Below are 19953 nucleotides of genomic sequence, written 5' to 3' on the forward strand. Positions count from 1 at the left end.
TAAGTAGCTGAGGCTGGCTTCGAACCTGTGTGATCCTCCTGTCTCAGCCTCCCAAGTTCTGGGATTACAAGTGTGCGCCACCACGCCTGGCTGTGTGTCTTTTTTCTAGAGATTGAACCTAGGGGTATTTTGCCTCTGAACTATACCCCCAGCTCTATTTAATTTTGTTTTTTGTAGTACTGGGGATTGAACCCAGGGGCATTCTGCTTTTGAGATACAGCCTGTTTTTATTCTTTATTTTGAAACAGGGTCCATAAGTTCCAGAGGGCCTCACTAAATTCTTGAGTCTGGCTGTAAATCTGTGATGCTCCTGTCTCCCAAGTACTGGGATTACAAGCATGCGCCACCATGCCTGGCCCTATTTAATTTTTATTTTGAAACAGGGTCTCAGTACTGAGGGCCTCACTAAGTGGCTGAGGCTAGCCTTGAAATTTGGTCCTCTCTCAGTTTCCCAAATTCTGGGATTACGGGCCAGATTACATGCCTGGCTTCAGTGAACTTTGTTTTTCTTTTCTTTTTTTCTTTCTTTCTTTCTTTCTTTCTTTCTTTTTTTTTTTTTTTCTTCAGTACTGGGGATGGAACCCAGGTGCATTCGACCTCCGAGGTACACCTCCTGCCCTACTTTTTTTTTTTTTTCGGGTCTGGAGATGGAACCCAGGGGCATTCTACCTCCGAGCTACAACCCCTGCCCTATTTTTTTTTTTTTATTCTTTATTTTGAAACCGGGTCTCACTGAGTTGCAGAGGGCCTCACAAAGTAGCTGAGGCTGTCCACGAACCACGATCCTCCTCCGGTCTCAGCCTCCCGAATGCTGGGATTATAGGCGTGTGACACCACACCCAGCTACCTCCTACCCTACTTTTTATTCTTTATTTTGAAACTGGGTCTCACTGAGTTGCAGAGGGCCTCACTAAGTAGTTGAGGCTGTCTACGAACCCTGATCCTCCGGTCTCAGCCTCCCGAATGCTGGGATTACAAGCGTGCGCCACCACGCCTGGCCCAGGCCTACTTTTTTATTCTTTATTTTGAAACAGGGTCTCACTGAGTTGCAAAGGGCCTCACAAAATTGTAGCTGAGGTTGTCCACGAACCACGATCCTCCTGTCTCAGCCTCCCAAATACTGAGATTACAAGCGTGAGCTACCACGCCCGGCTTTTATTTCTATTTTGAAATAGGATCTCCTTAGATTGATGAGAGTCTCACTACTTGCTGAGGATGTCCTGGAAACGGCAATCCTCCTGTCTTATCCTCCTGACTACTGGGTTTACCGGCGTGCCCTACCACGCCCAGTAAGAGGCATCCATTTTTTCCTCCTCAGTTTGCAATACCCCAAAACGAAGAGGAGTTAAGGGTGTCATCACAGAGCAACACCGGGCAAACCCTGCCCCCTCGAGGAGCCCTTAGCCTTCACAACTCTGAAATGGGCACAACCGTGCCAGGCACAGTGGCGCATTCCTGTAGTCCCAGTAGTTGGGAGGCTGAGACTGGAGGGTCACAGGTTGGAGGCCACCTTCAGCCATTTAGCGAGGCCCTGTTTCCAATTTAAAAATTAAAAGGGCTGAGGATGTAGCTTGAAGACAGAGCGGCCCTGGGTTTACTCCCCAGTGCCACAAGAGACAGGAGAGGACCGGGGAGGGAAGGAGGGCGAGAGGGAGGGGGATGGAGCAGCTCCGTCCCGGGGACCCCCGCAGGTCTCGGCCGAGCCCCCCAGCTCTCACAAGTTACCTGCGGCGGGGGCGGGAGTTGGGGGCTCGCCGGCTGCGCGCGCGCGGGCCCCGCCCCCAGCGTCCTCAGGCACCTGTTGGCTTGAGGGCCCACTCGGCCGCGGCTGCCGTCCAATAGGCGGCCTCCCTAGCCAGCCCGGCCCCGCCCACCGCCCGGATCCGCCAATCCCCGGGCGGCCGCGGCCCGGCTCCCTCCGCGGGCCGGCTCCTCTGGGCGCTTCTTCCGGGTGGGGCCCCGGGCCGAGCTATGGCGCCCTGGGCGCTCCTCAGCCCCGGGGTCCTGGTGCGCACCGGGCACACCGTGCTGACCTGGGGGATCACGCTGGTGCTCTTCCTGCACGACACCGGTGAGCTGGACCCCGCGCGACCCCAGACCCGCGCGGCCCCCACACGTTGGGTCTCGCCGGGTGGTGACCCCAGTCCCCGACCGGGATCCTGGGATTCTCCCCGCTCCCGACCTGCCATTTCAGGTCCCACCTGATCCCCGGTCGATCCGTAACTAATCCCAACATCTTCCTAATCGCCGCCCCGTCCTTCCCAAGCCCCACCCGGTGCCCACCAGAGCCCCATCTCCCCTGACCCGCTCCATCCTTCCCAGGAATGGACTCCCGACCTCCCCGTGCATGAGACGAGGGTCAGCTAGATAAAGGACGGGCATCCTGCCCAAGCCCCCAGCCCCCAAGAGGCGGCCACTGGCTGCCCACCGTCAGGCAGAACACCCCATGAGTAGTGCCTCTTCCTGTGGCAGCCATTCATGCACCCACCGACACCCTACCTGCCCCAGGCAGCCTCCCCCACTGCCACCCACAACAGCCCAGGCCGCCCTGGTTGGTCCAGCCGGCCGTCCAAGGCCATTCCTTCAGCCCAACGTTTTGCCCAGGGCTTCCCATGAGGAGAGGATCCCCGCAAAAACCTCCCCTCTCCCCGTTGTTTCCCTTTAGAACCAAGGGTTTCAGGGGTGTCCACTTCCAACCCTCCCCCCAGATCCCGGGTCACCTCACTCTGCCCTGCCTCACTGTCTCCCCACCCCCGGCCCCCCAGAGCTCCGGCAATGGGAAGAGCAGGGGGAGCTGCTCCTGCCCCTCGCCTTCCTGTTCCTGGTGCTGGGCTCGCTGCTGCTCTACCTGGCCGTATCGCTCATGGACCCCGGCTACGTGAACACTCAGCCCCAGTCCCAGGTAACCAGGGTCCTGAACCCCTCCTGCAGCCAGCAGACCCCCAGAGCCCCAGTCACAGTCTCCAGGCCCCGCCAGCCCTGTGCTGTGGACACTTGGGGGGCATCTCAGTGAATCTGCTAGCCACGCCTAGACCCCAGTTGTACAAGGAAATCACCAAGGCCCGGAGAGGGGAAACACCTTGGAAAAGCCACACAGCGTGGTGCGGCCTGTGGTGCTCCGCTCTCCCCAAGTCCCCCCCTGCATGGGACGGGCCCCAAGCCCTACACCCAGAGCAAGCTGCCTCCCAAAGATGCCAGCCGGTGCCATCTGCCTCGCAAGGGGACCCGCCTATACTCTTATTTTAGGAGGACCCCAAGGAGGAGCAGGCGGCCATGGTTCCCCAGGCCATCACACTACGGCGCTGCAGACACTGCCTGGTGCTGGTAGGTGACGTGGGGATGCCGTGAGAGGCCAGGGCAAGGTTGAGACTCCCTGGCCTCACCCCTGTCCCAGGAAGGCCTCCGGATCCAGGCCCTGACCCTGGACCTCATCCCTCCCCTAACCACAGGGCCCCTGGGGGCCTGGTGTTGAGCCCCACACCCCTGTGCCCACAGCAGCCCCTGCGGTCCCGACACTGCCGTGACTGCCGCCGCTGCGTCCGGCGCTATGACCACCACTGCCCCTGGATGGAGAACTGCGTGGGGGAGCGCAACCACCCGCTCTTCGTGGCCTACCTGGCACTGCAACTGGTGGTCCTGCTGTGGGGTCTGTACCTGGCATGGTGGGTACCAGTGCCGCTGGGGCTGCGGGGAGCGGGCAGCACGTGGGCAGTCCTCCCCAGGGGCCCTGCCCGGGCTGCCGCTAGCCAATCCCTGTGCCCACCCGCCCGCAGGTCTGGCCTCCGATTCTTCCAGCCCTGGGGGCTGTGGCTGCGCTCCAGCGGGCTGCTGTTCGCCACCTTCCTGCTGCTGTCCGTCTTCTCCCTGGTGGCCGGCCTGCTCCTGGCCTCGCACCTCTACCTGGTGGCCAGTAACACCACCACGTGGGAGTTCATCTCCTCCCACCGCATCGCCTACCTCCGCCAGCGCCCCAGCAACCCCTTCGACCGCGGCCTGACCCGCAACCTGGCCCACTTTTTCTGCGGGTGGCCCTCGGGGTCCTGGGAGACTCTCTGGGCTGAGGAGGAAGAGGAGGAAGAGGAGGGCAGCAGCCAAGCTGTTTAGGGTTGCTGGAGCCAGAGTTACTGCCATCTTGTGCCTGAAAACCAGAGGGCCTACCCAGCTGGGGTGCGCCCCTGCAGGGCCTGGGGCTCCGCGCTCCTTCCCACTGCTCCCGGCCTCACAGCAGAGGTCAGCACAATCCTGCCCCCAGAGACGAAGCAGAGAAAAGCGGACCCAGGAGGCTTGGGCACCGACGGACCAAGTCCACCCCGGCCGCCTCCAGCACGTTATACAAATTTAATAGTTCATAAAGCTAAGTCCAGTATTAAAAAGACAAACCGCACCCCTCCCCACTGTGCCGCCCTTTCCACTCAGGCCTTGCCAGGGGGCAGAGGCGGGATGGCAGGGAGGGGGAGGGGACACTGCCCAGTGGGCCTGAGCAAGTGCGTGTCAACAGCTGCATGGCTGCCACCAGAGTCCCACAGGCCCATAAACACCCAGTCCTCTGGGTAGGGTACGCAGATGGGCAAGTGGGAGTGTTGACGGCCTGGGCGCAGGGCAGAGGCGCCCAGAGAGCCCTCAGGGCTCCAGGAATCTGGGGGACACAAAGTCAAAGTCCCGAAAGGCGGCCTGCTGGCGGGCGGTGAGGGGGCTCCGTGGGGCGGGCGGGGTCAGGGCAGGCGGCAGCCCCGTGAACTCGCCCTCAAAGTAGCGCAGATCAGCCGGGCCGCAGAGGGTGGGCACGAAGGGCGGCCGGGTGGTGCGGGCCAGCAGGGCCTGCCAGTCTGTAGTCTGGGGACGAGGGAGGAGTGTCAGGGGTGGTGGGAATGGCTGCCCCTGGAGGTCGGTCCAGGCCCCCCTCCCCGCCAGGTGCAGGGGACCACCATGGCCCTGGCCACTCACCCTGAAGAAGGGCTGGGCCTTGATCTCCTCGGCGTCCAGCTTGCCCGACCCCAGGCGCTGCTCCGGGCACTTCTGGAGGAGCTGAGCAAGAGGACGGCACGCGCTTAGGGCATGCCACCCCCCAAGGGTGCCCCGCACGTGCCGCCCCAAGGGTGATGACCACACACAGCTGGCAGGCCCAGCCTGGATGCCGCGGTACCCACCTTCTGGATGAGCTCAAGTCCTTGAGCCGAAAGAAAGTGGGGGTATGAGGCATCAGCGTTGACGATGCAGTCAAACACCTCCTCCTCCGTGTCCCCTGGGAACGGGCACTGTGGAGACAGCCCCAGTCAGCAGGGGCAAGGCCCAGCCCGCCCCGCCTGGCAGCCCTGCTCCAGCGCTCACCTCGCCCACCAGCATTTCATAGAGCAGCACGCCCAGCCCCCACCAGTCCACAGCCCTCGTGTACGCCTCCTGCGTCAGCACCTCGGGAGCTAAAAATTCCGGGGTGCCACAGAAAGTGCTTGTCCGGTCCCCAAAGCCGATCCCTGCAAACCGACATGGCTGCTCAGTTATGACCCATTCACCGTGACCCGTGACCACAGGAATTAGTGCCGGGGCTGGGGGTGTGGCTCGGCAGAGTGCTTGCCTAGCACACACGAGGCCCTGGATTCCATCCAGTGTCGGGGGAAAAAGGCAGAAGAATCAGTGCCCACCCTTGTGATCCCGAGCTGCCACGCCCTGCCCCATGCCCCACGAGGTGGCACCGTTGTGGTGTGGCCCTTGCCTGGCTAGCTCACGTGCCAAGGTCACAAAGGAGGCAGAGCCCGGTTCCCGCTCCAGCCTGACCCTCCCTCCCTGGCCGGGTCCTAGTAGGCCCTCTAGTAGGAGGCCGGGGAGGGGCACAGGGCTTGCTTGGGCAGGGAGACTCCCTGGGCAAGGCTGGGGATGTGGTCACACCTTCCTTGCACAGCCCAAAGTCTGCGATCTTCAGGAAACCCTGGGCGTCAAGCAGAAGATTATCCAGCTTCAGGTCCCTGAGGGCAGGGACAGACATCAGGGGCTGAGAAGGCTAGGGCCCAGGGAGGAGCATCGCCCCTGAGGCCTGGGGGGGGGGGCAGCGTCTGGCCCCTGGCCCGCCCCCGCATCTCCAGAGCACATGGTACCTGTAAATGATCTTCTTTTCGTGTAAGAACTGAAGCCCCAGGACCACACAGGCCAGGTAGAAGCTGGAGAGAGGGTGTGGGGAGAATTCAGGCCCAGGCCAGGCTCCAGGAGGCACCAGGATGTCCCAGCCAGAGTCAGACGGGAGTGAGGGCCGGGACGGAGGGCCAGAGCATTACACTCCGGCTAGAAGACACCTCCCGAGACGGGCCGAAGGTTGCTTCACACTAACGGCCTGCCCTGCCCGGGCTCTTAGCTGTGTGTGAACTCTGCTGGTGCCTGCGGGTGGTACTCATCAGGCCGCCTACTCAGAGGACCCGAGATTCAAGGAGGGGCCCAGAGGGTCACAGAGCTAAGGGCACAGCTGATACACCGGGTCAGGTCTAACTCCCGAGTCCACGCTGAGGGGCGGAGCCAAGGCCTCTGTGGTGCTGCTGCTGCTGGGTGCCCTGGGCAGGGAGGACGAAGGGCAGCCAGGGAGAGGTGGCTGGGAGAGCAGAGGGGACCCACCAGGCCTGGGGCTCAGGGAAGACGTCTTCGTGGATATGCAACATCAGGTCGCCGCCAGGTACAAACTCCGTCACGAAGCAGGCATGGCTGGGGGTCTGGAAGCAGGCCAGGAGGGAGAGCAGGAAGGGGTGCCCAGAGCGGCCCACAGCCTCCAGGATCCGCTTCTCACAGTACAGGCTGTGGAGAACGGTATGGGCCTGGGAGGGGTGGAAAGCCCGCGGGGGGCTGTGCCCTGCCGCCCAGCTAGCACCGTGGCTCCCTGTTCTCAGCGCCAGGCAGGGTGATGGCTTCTACGTACCGCAGGCTCATGGGGGTCACGGCCCACACGGCCCCCGCTTTACAGAAGAGTACACTGAGGTGCTGGGGGGCATGCCCGACGGCACATGATTTACAGTTGAAGGTCTCTCAAAAAAAAACTGAGGCCTGGCTGGCCCCGGGGGCCTTCAGCTACCTTCAGGGCACTCGCTGTATCCCAGGCCAGCCGCTCCGAGTACCTTCCAGGGCCAAGCACCCGCAGCCTGGAGCCCACGGGGGCCGCGCTACCCACCTGTCAATTTCGTCCCGGCTCAGCACCTCCTGCTTCTTCAGTGCCTTGATGGCATAGTATTTCCCTGTCCCCTTGAACTGAACCAGGAGAACCTGAGGACCAGGGGCAGGTTAGGCTTCAAGAGTGCAGGCCCGAGGAACCTTCGCTTCCCTGCTGGCCCTGGGTCCCAGCATCTCCAGCCAATGTGCCGGGGTCCGCCCACCAAGCTCAGTGACCCCGCGGAGGCCCCTACCTTCCCAAAGTGTCCCCGGCCCAGCACAGCCAAGCAGCGGAAATCCTGAAGGCGAGGGGGGTTCCTGCAAGACACAGAAGCACTGGGCTCCACCCCAGCACTGCAAGAAAAAAATAAAACAAGCCTCCGGGCTGGGCCTCCACCTGGGCGGTCCCAAGCCCTGCGTGTCCGCCTGGGCGTCCCCAACGCTGGGGCTTTCGGGAGGGCCCCGCAGCAAGGCCTAGGAGAACAGCGGTTCCCTGAGTCTGGCACACAGCTGGAGCTCAATAATGTGGGTCAGCAGGAAGGGGCTCCTGGGAGCAAGCCAGTCCAGGCACCGGGAGCCAGGGAGAGAGCAGCGGCTACGCAGACGCCTAAGTGAGCGGTGAACATCACGGGTACCTGACAGGCGAGGTTGGTGGGGTGGGCGGCAGGCCAGTCCTGGGCTCCACGTGGGGGCGTTTGGTGCGCTGTGAGAGAAAGGGGTTCAAGGCCCTACCTCCTGGCCTGCCACCCCGGCCCCGGGCCGTCTCCAAGTCCACCAGCCTGTGTGCCCTCACCGGGGTCTCCTCCGGGGTTGGCTCCTGGAGCAGGTAAAGGCGCGGGGGCTTGGGTGGGGGCTTCATCTCCTCTCCCAAAGGGGTCTTGTTGGGCAGGAAATGGCTATGGGGAGGAAGCAGACGTGTGGCCAAGCCTAGCAAGGTAGACCAGTTGGTGGGACAGACACGATCTGGCAGAGACAGGGGCGGACGTTGTGGGCAGAAAGAGACGCAGAGCTGGGGAGAGGGGCTGGTTACTACAGGATCCAGGGTGTGACGGCTCCTACCTGGGAGAATCAGGGTCGGGCGCCCCACGGGGCGTGGCTGGGGTCTGAGGGCCCCGTTTAGGGGGGCTGATCGTGCTTGGTGAGCTGCAGGGTGGTAGCAGGTTCATAACCAAGCGCCCCCAGGCCGCCATGGTGAGGTTCATCTGGGAAGCCCTCAGGAAGTCGCGGCCTGGGGAAGACGGGGCTCAGTCCCAGCGCCCTGCTGGCCCCAGCCCCACCCGCTCCACACACAGCCTCTTCCGCTCCGCACCTCTGCGTTTAGAGAAAACGCGTTTCTGCCTTTGCAGCCGGGGCCTTCTCTCAATGACAGGGTCACAGAAGGTCACCTGTGGGTCAGGGGCAGGGCTGGAGCTCAGTCCCCTCCTACAACTCTGCCACAGCCCCTTCCCACCCCAGGACCCCAGCCCCAGTCCCCCAAATCAACCAGTGGGTACAAGAGCCAGAAAGACCCAGAGAGGTGGGCTCCACGTTCTCGGTACCCGTGGAGAAACTGAGGCCCAGAGAAGAGAGGCGCTCTTCCTCACGCGAGGCGTGGCGTCAGGACAGGGGAACAGGCCTCCAGACTCGGCCCCTGAGGGAGCAGCTGGGAATCCTTATTCTGTTTCCACACTGACATGGGGCCCTTCCAGTCTGTGCCCAGGGTCGGCCAGGGCAGAGGGCAGCGGGCAGGGAGCAGCCAGCACCTGGGCAAAGAGCCGTCCCTGCGGCACCAGGCTGAGGGAGAGCTGGTGACAGGCATTGTCCAGGAAGTCCTCGAGCCTCAGGAAGGCCACGCCACACAGCTGCCGCCAGTCTCCCCAGTGCACCCCGATCTCCAGCTCCCGGGCCTACCGGAGGAAGCCAGGCTGAGGGCCGGGGCGGGGCAGCAGCCCCGACCTGGGTGGCCTCCGCCCTGCAGCCCACGGCCACCCCCGGCCACACAAAGGCTAGTCTTACTCTCTCCAGGGGGATGGTAAAGGTCTGGTCCCAGGACTGCTCAGCCACCTGCCCCCAGCCGGTCTGGCCCACAGCACGGTTGTCCACCTTTAGCACGGCCAGCGCTTCCTCTATGGGGCCAGACAGAGCTGGGGCTCAGGGTAGGGCGAGAGCAGAGGCCCCCTGCTTCCCCTGCCACCCTGGTCCTACTCAGGGGCCGGCTCACCTCCACCTCGCTGCTGCTTGGCCCGGGTTCGAAGCCAGCCCTCGGAGGGACTCCCGGCCAGCGCGGCCACCGGAGACCGTCCAGGCACGTTTGTCAGCAGCTGTGAGCAGCCCAGCAGGCGGACCTGCAGCGTCCCTGGGGGGAAGGGCTTGTCAGACGCAAGGTACTCCAGGACCCCAGGGGTGCCACCCTGTGGGAGAGGTGGCTGACCCCGGCCCTCCACACATCAGGATTTAGCAGCCATGTGCCATCCTTGGGACAAGCCACTGCCTCGCCCCTCCTGAACGCCATCTACGCACGGGGACAGTGGGGCGCGGGTAGGCTTCAGAGCGCCAGACCTCAGGCTGCATAGAGACAGGGACGGGGTGAGATGCTCCTGGCGCAGGGTGGTAAGTGCATGTGGCCGAAGGTATACCACGGCGGGGACAAGAGCGGCAGGGAACAGGAGGCCTGGCTCTGTCCTGCCCCACTAGATCCCTGAGCCTGTTGCCCATCTGAACAGTGGAAGGAAGTCCAGCCATGCCTCACCTCCCCCAGTGGAAAGAAAACCTATTTTTCCAACTGCGTGAGTTCGTTCCCTCCACCCCCCCCTTTTTTTTTTTTTTTTTTTTGCAGGTCTGGGGATGGAACCCAGGGGCATTCAGCCTCTAAGCTACACCCCTGCCCTATTTTTTATTCTTTGTTATTTATTTTGGTAGTATTGGGGGTGGAACCCAGGGGCTTTTCTACATCCAGGTTATACTCCCAGACCTATTTTATACTTTATTTGGAAACAGGGTCTCACTAAGTTGCTGAGAGCCTCACTCAGTAGCTGAGGCTGGCTGCGAACCTGTGCAAACCTCCTGTCTCAGCCTCCCAAGCACTGGCATTACAAGCGTGCGCTACCACACCCGGCTTCTTTTCTCTTTCTTTCTTTCTTTCTTTCTTTCTTTCTTTCTTTCTTTCTTTCTTTCTTTCTTGATACTGGGGTTGAAATCCCAGAGCATTCTACCTCCGAGCCACATTCTCAGCCCGATTTCTTATTCTTTATTGTGAAACAGGGTCTAAGTAGCTGAGGCTGTCCACGAACTTCCAGTCCCAGCCTCCCGAATGCTGAGAGTACAAGCATGCGCCACCACGCCCGGCTCCAGCTTTTATTCATTATTTTGAAACAGGATCTCACTAAGTTGCAGAGGGCCTCACTGAGTAGCTGAGGCTGTCAGTAAGCCAGTCTCAGCCTCCCGAATGCTGGGATTACAAGCGTGTGCCACCATGCCTGGCTCACAGTCCTATTTTTTCTTTTCTTTCTTTCTTTCTTTCTTTCTTTTTTTTTTTTTTTTTTTTTTTTGGTAGTACTGGGGTTTGAACTCAGAGGCATTCTACCTCTGAGCTATACCTTCAGCCCTACTTTTTATTCTTCATTTTGAAACAGGGTCTCACTAAGCTTCAGAGGGCCTCACTAAGTAGCTGAGGCTGGCCATGAACCTGCAATCCTCCTGTCTCAGCCTCCCAAGTACTAGGATTACAAGCGTGTGCCACCATGCTCCGGGATCATTTTTAGGGCCATTGAGTATCGTCTCAGAGATCAGGGGAAGCAGTGGACATCTGGCAGCTCTGGCAACATAAATGGGGCCCAGGAGTACGTTTGAAGAAGCCAGCTCGAGCTGGGCATGGTGGTGCACGCTTGTAATCCCAGCATTTGGAGGCTGAGACGGGAGGAACGTGGTCCATGATCAGCCTCAATGACTACTTAGTGAGGCCCTCTGCATCTCAGTGAGACCCTGTTTCAAATAAAAGCCTCCAGTTGCCTCAGCCCTATTTAAAACTCCCAATGTTTTGTTTTGAAAAAGTTTTACTCATGCCGGGTATAGTAGCACATGCTTGTAATCCCAGCATTCGGGAGGCGGAGACCTGAGGATCACGGACAGCCTCAGCTACTTAGGCCCTCTGCAACTCAGTGAGACCCTGTTTCAAATATCAACACTAAGCCAGGCATGGTGGTTTGTAACCCCAGCATTCGGGAGGCGGAGACCTGAGGATCACGGTTCACAGACAGCCTCAGCTACTTAGTGAGGCCCTCTGCAATTTAGTAAGACCCTGTTTCAAAATAAAGAATAAAAACTAGGGCAGGGGGTATAGCTCGGAGGTTGATGCCCCTGGGTTCCATCCCAGACCCGCAAAAAAATAAAATAAAATAAAGACTAAAAAATAGGGGCTAGGGGTGTAGCTCGGAGGTAGAATGCCCCTGGGCTCCATCCCCAGTACCATTAAAAAAAAAAAAAGAGTTTTGGTATGTTGCTGAGGGGCTTGCAAAGTTGCCAAGGCTGGCTTGGAACCTGTGACCCTCCTGTCTCAGCCTCCCAAATACAAGGTCATTTGTTTAAATAACAGCCACACTGTCCACTCTATATCACTGACTCTTCAAAGCAACCCTAAGAGGCAGGTGGTGATCCCATCCTATTTTACAGATGAGTACGCCGGTTCAGAGAGGGATGTGAGCGTGGCAGGGCCAGGGTGCTGGAGCAGGGTCCCGCCTGAAAGGGAAGGGGCTTCCGGCTACCTGTCACGGCAGTGGGCTTCACAAGTGGCCCTGCAGGCGGGGGCTTCCCAAGTACCGCTGTCCGCAGCTCTCGGGCCACCCTGCTGCGCAGAGAGTGGGTGGGGGGGAGGCCCGCCAGCAGCCGCTCCAAGGCCAGCCGCAGGAGGTCCAGCTTCTGGGAGGACTCCTGGAGCTGGACCTGGGCCTAGAGAGGGGACAGAGGAGGCCAGAGGCCAGGGGGCACAGGTGGGATGGCAACCCAGGTCCCCACAGGCGACCCGCGGACGAGGGCAGCGCGGGGACGGAGGGGCTCGGCTGACCTCGGCCAGGGCCTTGCGGTCCTGCATTCTCCGGCCACCCAGCAGCTTCACCACGTTCTTGGCCCCCTCGGCCACGGCGGCCTCGATGCGCAGTCGGTGCTGCAGCTCCTCTGCCAGCAGCTCGGGGCCTGGGGGGCCAGGTCAGCCTCAGGACGCCCGCTCACCGCCCGCCAAGCCAGCCCTGCGGCCCGGGCCTCACCTGGCTCAGGGGCCCCGCAGCTTTCCAGGCTGCCGATCTTCATCCGCAGCAGGGCCACCTTCAGCTGGCTGTCCCGCAGCATCTGCTGAGCGGCTGCCAGGAGCTTCCTCTCCTGTGGGATGGGACATTGTACCCCATCAGACCAGGCCTGGGCCAGAGCCTCCCGGCTCAGAACGGGGGCACTGGGAGCTGTGGCTGGGGGATGGGCCACGACTCCACCAGACCAGAGTGAGGGCTGGAAGCCGGGCATGAGGGTACATGCCTATAATCCCTGTACTTGGGAGGCTGAGACAGGAGGATCGCACAGGTTCGAAGCCAGCCTCAGCTACTGAGTGAGGCTCTCAGCAACTTAGTGAGACCCTGTTTGTAATAAAATATAAAAATAGGTCTGCGAGTATAGCCCAGAGGTAGAAAGTCCCTGGATTCCATCCCCAGTATTACCAAATAAATACATACATAAATAAATAAATAAATAATAAAAAATCGGGCTCAGAGGTAGAATGCCCCTAGGTTCCATCCCCAGTATACCACACACACACACACACAATTTATAATTAAACTAAAATATGGCTGGGGCTGGGGTGTAGCTCAGAGGTAGAATGCCCTTGGGCTCAGCCTCCAGTACAAAAATAAGTAAATAAATAAAAATATAGAATCCAGCCACACCTCGCCTAATGCCTGAGAACCGGGGCTGGGCTGTGCCCGCAGGCGTGGCCTCACCTTGGGAGTGCCACTGGCACACGTGTGCGTCATGTTCTCGGCGCCCTGCTTCACCTTCAGCTCCACCTGCAGCTGCCTCTGCAGCGCCTCCAGTTGCCGAGCCCTGGACTGCTCTGCCTGTGGCCGGGGTCCCGAGGCCACCGGCTCTGATGCAGAGGGCGTGGAGCAAAGGATCCATCAGCTTAGACTCCCGAGGCCCAGCCGCCCTCCGCCTCCCCTCGGGAACTCAGGGGGCAGGAGCTATGGGAGGGACAGGCCGCGTCAGAGTGCTCAGGGCCCAGGAGCAGAGAGCGCCCGCAGCCTCTGCCCGGGGTCCGTTCAGCTTGCACTCACCGGCCGGGCCGGGTAGCAGGACGCGGGCATGCAGCTCCTGCAGCTGGCCATGCAGCTGCTCCAGGCGGCGGTTGGAGGAGCGCAGCTGCTGCTGCACGTGGCCCAGGTGGCGGCGGTCTGTGGCCACACGCCGCAGTTTCTCCATGCCCTCCTTGATTTTCAGCTCCTTCTGGATGGCCCTGCGGATCAGCTCCTTCTCATCCTCCAGGGGCCGCTGGCCAGGCCCAAGCTGCAAAGGGTGGAGAGGAGCCATGGCCCACAGCCCTCCGCAGCGAGGGAGAGCAGCGCCGAGGGGGCACAGCTCGAGAGGCTTCTCTGCGCCTGACCTCAGTGGCGGACACCCCGCGGCCCGCCTCTCCGACCTCTGCAATCTAGAGGTGAAGTGGAAATCACTAAGGCTTCTCCAGTGCTAACTGGTGCCAGGTCTATTCTAAGAGCTCTCTATATATGGACTTATTACTCTTTACAGCAACCCCACCGAGTAGGGCTTCTGTTAAGGAAGATTTTATTTATTACTTTTTTGGGGGGCAATTGTAAATTGTACCTATTACATTGTACCTTTGAGCTACCCCTTTCTACCCCCTCTCTTTTTTTGTGGTACTGGGGATTGAACCCAGGAGCATTCTAACTCTGAGCTACACCCCCAGGTCAATTTTTTTTTTTTTTTTTTTTTTTTTTTTGCGGTACTGGGGATGGAAACCAGGGACATGTGCCTCTGAGGTATACATACCCCCAGCCCTATTTTTTATTCTTTACTTTGAAACAGTGTCTAAGTTGTGGAGGGCCTCACTAAGTAGCTGAGGCTGGGTCTAAACTTGGAATCCTCCTGTCTCAGCCTCCCAAAATGCAGGGATTATAAGCATATGCCACCGTGCACAGCTTCCTTTTTTATTATTTATTTATTTATTGTGGTACTGGGGGGTGGGACCCAGGGGCTTTCTACCTCCGGGCTATACTCCTCCAGACCTATTTTATACTTTATTTGAAAACAGGGTCTCACTAAGTTGCTGAGAGCCTCACTAAGTAGCTGAGGCTGGCTGGCTTCGAACCTGGGCGATCCTCCTGTCTCAGCCTCCCAAGTGCAGGGATTACAGGGATTACAGCGTGCGCCACCGTGCCTGGCCCTTTATTTTGAAACAGAATCTTGCTAAATTCCTGAGGCTGGCCTCAAACCTGTGGTCCTCCAGTCTCAACTTCCCAATTACTGGGATTACAGGTGTTTGTCACCACGCCTGGCTCTTTGGGTTTTTGGTGTGTCTGTGTGTGTGTGTGTGTGTGTGTGTGTGTGTTGGGGATTGAACCCAGGACCTTGTGACTTCTTGGCAAGTGCTCTACCACTGAGCTATAAACCCCAGCTCTGGACGAGATTATTATCCCCATCCTCTTATACATGAGGAATGAGCAGGAAGAGGTCAAGCAACTTGCCCAGAGTGGCAACAGAGAGAAGAGACCACTGCATCTTGAGCCCCAGCCCCTCTCCCTGCCTGTGTTCTCTAAGTCTGGGAACCAAAGTAGAATCTGAGAGCCAGAAAAGCTCAGGCCAAGAAGGGATTCCCCTAAGCTCACATGCAGAAGGCAGGCAGGGGCCCACGAGGCCAGCACTGGCTCCTCTGCTCTCCCGAAGCCACAGACACCCCGAGAGGGGCTGCGGAGGCCTGGGGCACCGCTCCCAGCTCAGCCCTGGGAGGAAGTGGAAGGCTCCCTCGCTATTCACTCTGGTTGGAGCCAGGAAGAGAAAACCCCTTCTCAAGGGCCCACACTGCAAACAGAGCAGGGCCCCAGCTGAGCTCTCCAGGGTCGCCCACCTTGCGTGCCCCAGGTCTCTGGCAGTAGCCCTGCCTTACCTCTCCGCGTTCCATCTCCTGAGCCCAGCGTAAGGGTGGCTTTCCTGCCTCCAGGACCCCCACCCAGCCTCTGCTGGGCCCTGGGAGCCTCCGCCGGGCGTCAGAGTCGAGGGCAAGGGCGAGGCTCAGGAAATCCTCTGACCGCCCCAGGCTAGAGGGCCAGAGCCAAAGACCTGAGCTAACAAAGAGCTCTTGGAGCTGGGGGCCCGGCCGCCAGGGTCCTGAGTCACCCAGCCGGCCGCTGGTACAGGGTGGAGGCTTGCAGGAAATCGGAAAATGTGTACAAGCCAAGGCTGGACAGGCAGAGGACCTCCGGAGGAAGGGGGTGGGGAAGACCCAGGCCTGAAGGCAGCCTAGACCTTGGGGGAGGAACCCTCAGGGCCCCTGTCTAGCACCCCATGGCTTGCTGCTGTGGGCTGGAAACACCACAGACAGCCACTCCTGTATCAGAGGCCCCAGTTCGTTCACGGGCGCGTGTGCACACACACACACGCACGCACGCACGCACACACACCTCACTTTCTGCTGTGCACCGGAACCCTTACCTTGTACACGAATGCCCCGGTCCCACTCCCCAGGGGGCTGGGGTAGAACAACACCTCTCCCTCCTTAGAGACACAGTGACCCCATACATGCGCGCACACACACACACGCACGCACGCACGCACACACGCGCGTGCAGTCTTGGCCCTGGGCCCACCGCACACCTACTGCCAGCTCGGGGCAGACGCGGCCCCTGCGCGCTCTGAGCCGGAGCCTCCCGGTGCCCACCGGCCGGGCGTCCTCCGGGGCGTGCCCACCACTCCCGGCCGCGGCGCCCCAGGTTTCGGGCGCGCCCGGGGCGGCCGGACTAGAGTCACCCCGGGAGCGGGAGCGGGGCCGAGGGCCGGGCTCACCTGCCGCGGCCACCCCTCCGCCATGGCGCCGCGCCCGCCCTCGGGCCTCCTCTCCTCGCTCCGCTCCGGAAGCCCCGGCCCCTCCGCCCGACTTTCAAACTTGAAACTTCCCGGGCCGGGCGCCGACGCGGGCACAGCGCCGCCTGCCGGCCGCGCGGAGCAGCGCGCGGATCCTCTCCGCCCGCCCGGCCCCTGCAGCCCCTGCAGCCCCGGCTCCTCCAGCCCCGGCCCCTCCGGACCCCGCTCCTCCAGCCCCGACCCCTGCAGCCCCGGCTCCTCCAGCCCTGGCTCCTCCAGCCCCGACCCCTCCAGCCCTGGCTCCTCCGGCCCCGGCCCCTCCGGACCCCGCTCCTCCAGTCCCGACCCCTCCGGACCCCGCTCCTCCAGCCCCGACCCCTGCAGCCCCGGCTCCTCCAGCCCCTGCAGCCCCTGCAGCCCCGGCCCCTGCAGCCCCTCCGGCCCCTCCGGCCCCCGCTCCTCCAGCCCCGACCCCTGCAGCCCCGGCTTCTCCAGCCCCTGCAGCCCCTGCAGCCCCGGCCCCTGCAGCCCCTGCAGCCCCGGCTCCTCCAGCCCCGGCCCCTCCGGACCCCGCTCCTCCAGCCCCGACCCCTCCAGCCATGGCTCCTCCGGCCCGGGCCCCTCCAGCCCTGGCTCCTCCGGCCCCTCCAGCCCTGGCTCCTCCGGCCCCGGCCCCTGCAGCCCTGGCTCCTCCAGCCCCGGCCCCTCCAGACCCCGCTCCTCCAGTCCCGACCCCTCCAGCCCCGGCTCCTCCAGCCCCTGCAGCCCCTGCAGCCCCGGCCCCTCCAGTGGATGGAGGGCGCCCCGGCCGCCGGCCCCAGAGCTTCGCCCCGCCGCGCTCGCGGGACGGCACCTGCGGCGCCCCCTGCCGGCCGGGGTCTCGGTCTGGAGCGGGCCTCCGGCCCCGCCCGCCCCCTCCTCGCCGCCCGCCACAAACGGGCTCCCGTCCCCAAGGGCCAGCCAGGTCGGGGACGTGAGGGGCTCGTTCCAGACCTGTCGCCTCTCCGCATTCCTGCGCCCTGTCTGGGCGTCGGTCACTGTGAGCGCGCGGACAGGACACACACATTCGTGTTCCCATTCAGTCTACTGAGCCGGGCGTGGGGGCGCAGCTTGGGACCCCAGCATCCTGGAGGCCGAGAGGGAGGATGAGGCTTGGGGAAGGCCCCAGCTACTTGTGAGGCCCTCCGCAACTTACTGAGACCCTGTTTGTTTTAAAACAAAGAATAATAATAATAAAAAAAAAATTGGGGTTGGGTGTGTAGCTCGAAGGTAGAATGCCCCTGGGTTCAATTCCCAGTACTGAAAAAAAAAAAAAAAAAAGGAATAAGTAAGTAAGTAAATAAATAATAAATGATAGAGCTGGGATGTACTTCAGAGACCACGTTTGTGTGTAATTCCCAATACCAAAACAAAAAACAAAAAAGTAAAGAAAAAAGTGAAACTGACAAGCCAGAGACGATCCTGGATTGTCCTACAATGGAAAAATCAAGCGAATAACATAAGCAGAGGCAGAGGCAGAGGCAGAGGATTTGGTTCAGGAGACACGCGCAGACCCGTCATCACAGGCCCTGGGCGGCCTGTTTACGGAACTGAGGGCTATTCTAGCTCAGAATTATACTCCCAGACCTATTTTATTTTTGCGATACTGGGGATTGAACCCAGGGGACTTCTACCTCCAAGCTACACCTCCAACCTTATATTTTATTATTTTGAAACATGATGTAAATCGTGGAAGGCCTCACTAAATAGCTGAGGTTGGCCATGCACCTGTGATGCCCCTGTCTCAGACCCCAGGTACTGTGATTACAAGCGTCACCACCCGGCTTTTGATTTTTTTTATGGCACAGGGGATGGAACCCAGGGGCATTTTACCTGTGACCTACACCCCCAGCCCTATTTTACTTTTCTGTTTGCAACAAGGTCTCATTAGTAATGTTACTGAGAGCCTGGGGAGTGAGCTGCAGAAGCTGGCTTCACACTTGCAGTCTTCCTGTCCTAGACTCCCCACTGGGTAACAGGCATGGGCCAAAACACCATTTGATTTTTACTTTGAGTGTGTGTGTGAGTGCATGTGTGTGATGCTGGGTGTTGGACCCAGGGGTGTTCTACCTCTGAGCTACACTCCAAACTGTATTCAATATATTTTTTAAACAGAATCTCACCAAGTTGCTGAGACTGGTTTTGAACCTGTGATCCTCCTGTCTCAGCCTCCCAAGTATTGGGATTACAGGTGTGCACTACCATGCCCCACCACACACAGTGCTTTTTTTGGGGGGTGGGGGGGGAGGGCACTGGGGATGGAACCCAGGGGCACTGTATCTCCAAGCTACATGCCCAGCTCTAATTTTAGTCTATTTATTTATTTATTTATTTATTTATTTATTTATTTATTTGCGGCACCAGGGATGGAACCCAGGAGTATTCTACCTCTGAGCTACACCCCCAGCCCTATTTTTTTAGTCTCTTTATTTATTTATTTAGGTGGTACTGGGGATGGAACCCAGGGGCCTTCTACCTCCGGGCTACAATCCCAGACCTATTTTATATATTTTTTAAATTTGGAAACAGGGTCTCTTAAGCCAGCTGAGGCTGGCTTCAAACCTGCGCGATCCTTCTAAGCGCAGGAATTACAAGCGTTCGCCACCATGCCCGGCATTTTTTATTTTTTTGAAACAGGGTCTCACTGAATTGCAAAGTCTCGCTAAGTAGCTGAGGCTGTCCACAAACCGCGACCCTCCGGTCTCCACCTCCCGAATGCTGGGATTACAAGTGTGAGCCACCATGCCCGGCCTAGTTTCTTTCTCTCTTTCTTCCTTCCTTTTCTTTCTTTATTCGGGTCTGGGGATGGAACCCAGGCGCATTCGGCCTCCGAGCTACACCCCCCTGCCCTATTTTTTATTCTTTATTTTGAAACCAGGTCTCACTGAGTTGCAGAGGGCCTCACTAAGTAGCTGAGGCTGTCCGCGAACCGCGATCCTCTAACCCTAACCCTAAGCCTCCAGAATACTGGGATGACAAGCGTGCGCTCCCACCCCAGGCGACTCTGTTCCTGAACCCACATCCTCGTCTCAGCCTCCCAAATGCTGGGATTACAAACCGTCACCACACCCGGTTTAGCTCTTTACTTTTTGTTTACTTATTTACTTTATGTAGTGCTAGGGATTGAACCCAGGGGCATTCAACCCCCAGGCTACACCCACAGCTGTATTTTTTATTTTGAAACAGGGTCTCATTAAATTGATGACAGCCTCACTCACTAAATTGCCGGCTGGCCATGAACCCGAGATTCTCCTGTCTCAGCCGCCCAAGTACTGGGATTACAGGAGTGTGCCAACATACCTGGCCACATACCCTTCATTGTATTTTATTTTTTGTGTGTGTGTGGTACTGGGGCAGAACCCAACGGTTTTTACACCTCCGGGCTATACTCCCAGACTTTTTTTTATACCTTATTTAGAAATCAATTCTCACTAAACTGCTGAAAGCCTCACTGAGTAGCTGAGGCTGGCTTTGAACCTGCGCGATCCTCCTGTCTCAGCCTCCCCAAGCCCTGGGATTACAAGCGTGCGCCACCACGCCTGGCTCACTTACCCTTCATTTAAAAAGACCTTGGTAAGCCGGGCGTGGTGGCGCACGCTTGTAATCCCCGCGCTTGGGAGGCTGAGACAGGAGGATCGCGCAGGTTCAAAGCCAGCCTCAGCTACTCAGTGAGGCTTTCAGCAGTTTAGTGAGAATTGATTTCTAAATAAGGTATAAAAAAAAGTCTGGGAGTATAGCCTGGAG

General features: G+C 59.6%; 2 protein-coding genes across 5 annotated transcripts; one reads left to right on the forward strand and one right to left on the reverse strand.

The window, feature by feature from the left end:
- Positions 1–1971: 1971 nt before the first annotated feature.
- On the forward strand, positions 1972–4104 carry ZDHHC12 (zDHHC palmitoyltransferase 12; the record flags this gene model as incomplete). Of its 4 annotated transcripts, none has more annotated exons than XM_080709399.1 (5): positions 1972–2116; positions 2766–2902; positions 3247–3324; positions 3496–3662; positions 3774–4104. In XM_080709399.1, 5 exons carry the CDS (start codon positions 1972–1974, stop codon positions 4102–4104), a joined length of 858 nt encoding a protein of 285 aa, XP_080565525.1. The 4 variants fall into 4 exon arrangements, with proteins under 4 accessions (XP_080565525.1, XP_080565526.1, XP_080565527.1 ...); XM_080709400.1 differs by having other exon boundaries at positions 1972–2071; XM_080709401.1 differs by having other exon boundaries at positions 1972–2071; positions 3499–3662.
- Positions 4105–4620: 516 nt separating this feature from the next.
- PKN3 (protein kinase N3) lies at positions 4621–19519 on the reverse strand (the record flags this gene model as incomplete). The annotated part of the gene is made up of 24 exons (XM_080708875.1): positions 4621–4833; positions 4945–5025; positions 5148–5255; positions 5329–5471; positions 5884–5960; positions 6090–6152; positions 6598–6774; positions 7145–7236; positions 7377–7440; positions 7758–7825; positions 7916–8018; positions 8182–8350; positions 8432–8507; positions 8865–9008; positions 9118–9227; positions 9323–9457; positions 11862–12045; positions 12161–12288; positions 12360–12471; positions 13080–13225; positions 13413–13641; positions 15968–16106; positions 16457–17207; positions 19510–19519. The coding sequence occupies 24 exons, from the start codon at positions 19517–19519 to the stop codon at positions 4621–4623; spliced, it is 3522 nt and encodes a 1173-aa protein (XP_080565001.1).
- Between the last annotated feature and the right edge of the window lie 434 nt (positions 19520–19953).

This window comes from Muscardinus avellanarius, assembly GCF_963383645.1.
Source record: "Muscardinus avellanarius genome assembly, chromosome: 13".
In the NCBI taxonomy this organism is placed as follows: domain Eukaryota; kingdom Metazoa; phylum Chordata; class Mammalia; order Rodentia; family Gliridae; genus Muscardinus; species Muscardinus avellanarius.